This window comes from Myotis yumanensis, unplaced genomic scaffold, assembly GCF_028538775.1.
Source record: "Myotis yumanensis isolate MYYU_CA2020_CCGP unplaced genomic scaffold, mMyoYum1.0.hap1 SCAF_7, whole genome shotgun sequence".
Lineage (NCBI taxonomy): Eukaryota > Metazoa > Chordata > Mammalia > Chiroptera > Vespertilionidae > Myotis > Myotis yumanensis.
The window spans coordinates 37,838,016-37,844,015 of NW_027223758.1; the positions used below are offsets into that span (position 1 = coordinate 37,838,016).

At 46.3% G+C, this 6,000-nt stretch overlaps 1 protein-coding gene across 1 annotated transcript in view; it reads right to left on the reverse strand.

Annotated features, from left to right (window-relative positions):
• Positions 1 to 5,269, reverse strand: part of SAMHD1 (SAM and HD domain containing deoxynucleoside triphosphate triphosphohydrolase 1) — a 59,653-nt gene extending 54,384 nt beyond the window's left edge. Inside the window, exon 1 of the mRNA XM_070420260.1 lies at positions 4,998 to 5,269. Within this exon, the coding sequence (XP_070276361.1) occupies positions 4,998 to 5,202 (205 nt within the window). The 5' untranslated portion in view covers positions 5,203 to 5,269. The remainder of the gene's footprint in view (positions 1 to 4,997) is intronic.
• Positions 5,270 to 6,000: the final 731 nt, after the last annotated feature.

Consider the following 6,000-nt stretch of genomic DNA (forward strand, 5'->3'; position numbering starts at 1 on the left):
TTTTCAATTTCTTTCCATTTGAACCCACCAGAATTTACTCAGATCAACATTTATTGAGTGTATCCACTACAGGCAACGGACTGTAGCACTTTTCTATTTGCATCTGAAAAGGTCTTACTTTTAATTAGAAAGGCTTTTATGATAAATCAGGTAAACATTTTTTAATTAATTGAGTAAATTATTTGCAAAGAAGTCCAGCTGCAAAACTGGCAGCTTCCTCCTAAAGCAGTTAAGGTTTGGGATGGGGATAGGGAAATCCTATTGTTCTTAGAATAGTCAGGACAAACCCACAGCCTGAGGGATGGCAAAGTGTTGATTTAGTTCTAAAACCTTCAAGTAAAGCACACAATACTCTGTGTTTGGAAAGACTTACATATGTGGTTTTTCTTTCTCTTTCTATATAATTAATTCTAGTCCTTCCTGACCTCAGATTCTAGAACTCTGGACTATTTATTTTCTAACAAACAGAAATCTTTCTAAAGGTAATGATGATTACCAAAGGGGAGGTGGAGGTGAGTGGGAAATATTTTTTATAAAAATATCTATTTTTCACAGTCACATAAAAAGAAAGAGAGAGAGAGGGAGAGGGAGGGAGAGAGGGAGGGAGGAAGGAAAAAAAAAAAGGTGCACAGCCAGCGTGGCTCACTGGTTGAGCATTGACCTATGAACCAGATCACGGTTCAATTCTCATTCAGGGCATATGCCCAGGTTGGGAGCTCGATCCCCAGTGGGGGCGTGCCAGAGGCAGCCTATCAACGATTCTCTCTCATCATTGATGTTTCTATCTCTCTCTCTTCTCTTCCTGCCTCTCTGAAATCAATAAATATGCATATTAGAAAAAATTAGGCAATCTCAGAAATCCAAACAATACAAAAATATCAAATATCAAATATCAAAACTTACATTCTCCTGATAACCACTGTTAACATTTTGGATATCATTCAAGACATTTATCTATGTAATTTCATAATTTTACACAAATAAAATTACAGTTTATAATCTACTTTTCCCCATTCTACTAACAATTTCATTAATATTGGATTACTCATTTCTTCTATTATCAATCTTTTAAAAATATTTTTATTATTTTTTAGAAAGAGAGAAAGGTAGAGGGAGAGAGAGAAACATCTGTAAGAGAGAACCATTGAGCAACTGCCTCCAACAATGCCCTGTACCGGGGATCAAGCCCACAACCTAGGCAAGTGCCCTGACTGGGAAAACTAGTAGAACCAGCAACCCTTTCATGCAAGGGATGCCATCCAACTCACTGAGCACACCGGCCAGGGCACCTATCACCTATTATCAACCTTTAAACATTTTCCAAACTAAATTTAAAAATCAGTATTTTTAGCCCTAACCGGTTTGGCTCAATGGATAGAGCATTGGCCTGCGGACTCAAGGGTCCCAGGTTCGATTCCGGTCAAGGGCATGTACCTTGGTTGCGGGCACATACCCAGTAGGGAGTGTGCAGGAGGCGGCTGATCGATGTTTCTAACTCTCTATCCCTCTCCCTTCCTCTCTGTAAAAAATCAATAAAATATATTTTTTTAAAAATCAGTATTTTTACAATTACTGTTGAGACAATGTCTTTTTCTGTTTCCTGGCTGGTTGTCAGTAGTCTGTTATTGTGTTTTGCTCATTTTTCCATTCTTTTCCCCTCCCTCTTAGTTGATTTTATAACTTTGGGAATACTCTCCAATTATTTTTTTAAATATATTTTATTGATTTTAGAGAGGAAGGGAGAGGGAGAGAGAGAGAAAAACATCAATGATGAGAGAGAATCATTGATTGGCTGCCTCCTGCACGTCCCCTACTGGGGATCAAGCCACAACCCGGGCATGTGCCCTTGGCCGGAATCAAACCTGGGACCCTTCAGTCCCTAGGCCAACGTTCTATACATTGAGCCAAACCAGCTAGGGCTCCAATTTTTTTAATTTATTCATTGATTTGTTTGTTCCTTTACTGTTGAGGGGAATCCAATGGTTTTTGAAGAGAACACTTGTTAAGGTATAGCTGGCATGAATTCTGGAATCTAAAGACCTCTTTAAAACCAAACTCTGCCTTTTTCTAGCTGTGTAACCTGTGGAAAGTTAGTTAACATATTTGGACCTCAAACACATCACCTGTAAAAATATATATATTATAGCCTCTGAATTTCAGGGTTCCTGTAAGACTGTATTTCATCATGAGGAAAAGGACCCAGCACCTTGTGCTTAGTTTTGTCATATAAAAACAAATTTGGACTTAGAAAGACTGCTGCAGTAGGGAGAACATTCCAATCTCAAAAATAAATAATCAGCTCAAAATCAAACAGAAGCCTTGGCTGGTTTGGCTCATTGGATAGAGCGTCCGCCTGTGGACTGAAGGGTCCCAGTTTTGATTCCGACCAAGGGCATGTGCCCAGGTTTTGGGGTCGATCCCCAGTAGGGGGCGTGCAGGAAGCAGCCAATCAATGTTTCTCTCTCATCATTGATGTTTCTCTCTCTCTCTCTCTCTCTCTCTCTCTCCCTTCCTCTATGAAATCAATAAGAATACATTTAAAAAAAATCAAACAGGCCCTAACCGGTTTGGCTCAGTGGATAGAGCGTCAGCCTGTGGACTCAAGGGTCCCAGGTTCGATTCCGGTCAAGGGCATGTACCTTAGTTGTGGGCACATCCCCAGTAGCGATGTTTCTCTCTCATCGCCAACTCTCTCTCCCTCTCCCTTCCTCTCCATAAAAAATCAATAAAATATATTTTTTAAAAAAATCAAACAGAAAATGATGTTGTTACTGTTTTAGACTAAAGGAGAGGCAAGCGGAGATAAGCAGAATCTTTGAAGGGTATTGGACCCCAGTGGGGTCTGACAGGACAGTGTCCCCAGGAAAAGCTGACCAGGGGGCATATTTCACTTGTGTAGTGTTTGTTCAGTTTTGGAGGCGAACAAGAGTTAGAGAAGCCTGACTAAAGTTTGGTCAAGACAAAGCAGGCAGTAAGAAATGAGCAACTGCAAACACTTGATCTGTTTTTACCGATTAAAAGCATGCAGTGTCTCTTATTGGCATTAGACGGTGGACTCAAGAGAACAGGTCATTTTGAAAGTTGATGAATTAATCTACAGAACACCACTGAAACAGAGAGGCAACATAGCCAATCACATTTTGGAGACAGAAACTGTAAAACTACTTCATCCCCACTTGTTACTACTCAAAGAAAAATTCCAATCCCAGTAGTGGAGGAAATTAAAACGGGGAGAAGGGAAAAGAGAAGTACAATTTCTATACACATCAAGTTATCTTTACGTTGGACTACTGAAGTTCCTCCCACCCTAGTCCCCCAGCCTAGGCAAACAGGGCTGCAGCCAACATTGCAAAAGTTCACAGAATATGCAAATCACACCACCTCTCTACTGAGGACAAAGCCAGATAAATTAAGCTTCACAGGCATTAAGGGGAAGTTGAATAGATTTCAAGTGGATGGATGAGTCAGTCAAGTTGCTTAAAACGCACAACCTGCACACCTCCCCATGTGACATGGCCGAGTGGTGGGCTGCTGGGTGTCCAGAGGCCAACTGAACAACCCCAGTGTCCAGATTTAGCCAGAGAAACTGGTTTTGGAGAAGAAAACATGATCATTACCAAGCTCTATAAGTAGTCAACAAACATACATTGACCCCTAATCGGAATGCTATTTCCTGGAATTCAGAGATTAACCCAACAAATTCCATCCCGTTTGGGAAATCCCCAAGTTTTGGGAAATCCAAGTTTTGGGAAATGGGTGTGTGTGAAGGAAAGAGAAACTAAGAAGCATCAGAATACACTCTAATGGGGAAATGGGTGTGTAAAGGAAAGAGAAACTAAGAAGCATCAGAATACACTCTAATGGGGAAATGGGTGTGTAAAGGAAAGAGAAACTAAGAAGCATCAGAATACACTCTAATGGGGAAATGGGTGTGTAAAGGAAAGAGAAACTAAGAAGCATCAGAATACACTCTAACGGGGAAAGTGTTCAAGCGCTGCCGGATCTCCAAGCCTGGTGGGCCTGGATGACAGCAATCCTCTGGCCAAGGTCTGGGGAAAAGGGTCTTCTAACCAAAAAAGGGACCCGATTCCGGTCGGGGCACGGGCTGGGGTTGTGGGCTCAATGCCCAGTGTGGGGCGTGCAGGAGGCAGCCAATCAACGACTCTCTCTCATCATTGGGGTTTGATCAACGATTCTCTCTCATCATTGGGGTTTCTATCTCTCCCTCTCCCTTCCTCTCTGAAATCAATTATATGTATGTACATCTATATATCTATCTACACAGATATATAGATAGATGATAGATACGGAAGGAAGGAAGGAAGGAAGGAAGGAAGGAAGGAAGGAAAGAAGGGAGGAAGAAAAGGAAGGAAGAAAGGAAGGAAAGGAAGGAAGAAAAGAAAAAGAAAAAGACAAAGAAAAAGAAAAAGAGAAAAGAAAAGAAGAAAAGAATCTCTAGAGTCTCACCTGTCCGGCGCCGGGGTGGCAAGTCCCTGAAGACTTAGGCCGATTGCCCCACGCAGCTTCATAAGCCCCAAAGTTAGCTTCCTTCCTACGGGACCCCCATTTCTGACGCCCCACTTCTCCTTCCACCATCTCAGGGTATCCATCCCCTCAGGTGCCCCCGCCTCGGGTCCGTCCCCTCTGCCGCCTCCCACGCCAGGTCTCCCCCGCCTCAGGCCCCCTTCTCAGAGGCTCTCCGCCTCAGGTCACCCCTCCCTGGCGCCCCCGCCTCGGTCCGTCCCCTCTGCCGCCTCCCACGCCAGGTCTCCCCCGCCTCAGGCCCCCTTCTCAGAGGCTCTCCGCCTCAGGTCACCCCTCCCTGGCGCCCCCGCCTCGGGTCCGTCCCCTCTGCCGCCTCCCGCGTCGCGTCTCGCTCCTCCGCTTGGGTCCTCTCTGAGGCCCCCTGCTCACTGCCCGCGGGCGCCCTCCCTCAGGCCTGCGGTCACCGACTCGGGTCGCCGTCCCCCAGCCCCTCAGCCCTCTAGCCCTGCTACCTCGGATGCGGTCCAGCAGTGCGGAATCCTCGAAGCCATTGCGCTTCAGAAAGAGGCACACCTGCTCCGGGTCCCAGGTCTTGTGGTCTGAGGGTAGGGGATCCGGGGACCCCTTCGCCGCTTTGAAACGGGTGTTTTGCGGCGTCCTTGGGCTGCTATCGCAGCGGGGCCGCTTGGGGGGCTGCTTCGAGTCGGCTCCCTGCATGGCTCCACACACCGTCCGGCGCAGCACAGTCAAGAACCGGCGCAGCACAGTCAAGAACCGCGGCGCTCAGCTCTCGCGCAGGCGTACTGACCGCCCGACGCTGGCAGCGAGTCCTTTTAACGTTGCCAGCCTACCGGCCTTCTGCGCAGGCGCCCTGACAGCACAGCCCTTGGGGGCAAGACAGCCCAGCCAGTTCAGCCGCCGGTCCTCTGCGCAAGCGCACTGACCAGCCAGAGGTCCTCTACTGAGCCCTGGGCGCTTACGGGAAACCGAGCGGCGAGAAGCAAAACTCGGGGTGATGCTAATAAGGGCAGGAGCAAGAAAAGATTGTGCCCCCTACCCGTGGAAGTCAGGCCACCGTCCGTAGCAGGAGCTCTTAAGGTGAGTTGAGGGTACCTTCCTCCAAATGAGTACCCCAGACTTACCCGTGCACCAGACTGAAAAGAAACCGAAAAGGCCATCAAGGCTTCCAGCATCTTTCCAGTTAAGAGAAAAAATGGGCAAGAAGCTGAACTGAAAGACCCTGGAATGATTTCAAATTTGATGTGAAAATGTCTTCTTGCATTTCACAAGTTTTACAGCATTGCTGGCCCGTGAGAGGGCTCTATCCATGGATAGGGGATGCCTGTCCATGAACTCTTAGCCTATCTTCAGGTTTCCATAGGGAGGCTGACTTCAAATTTCTCTCTAAAAGAATCCTCAACCCCTCTCTCCATTCTAGCCCCCTGCCCAGAAGAAAGGAAGGGGCCAATCTGATCACTTACAGTTATCTTCAAGTACTTTTACTACCGGTTGGTA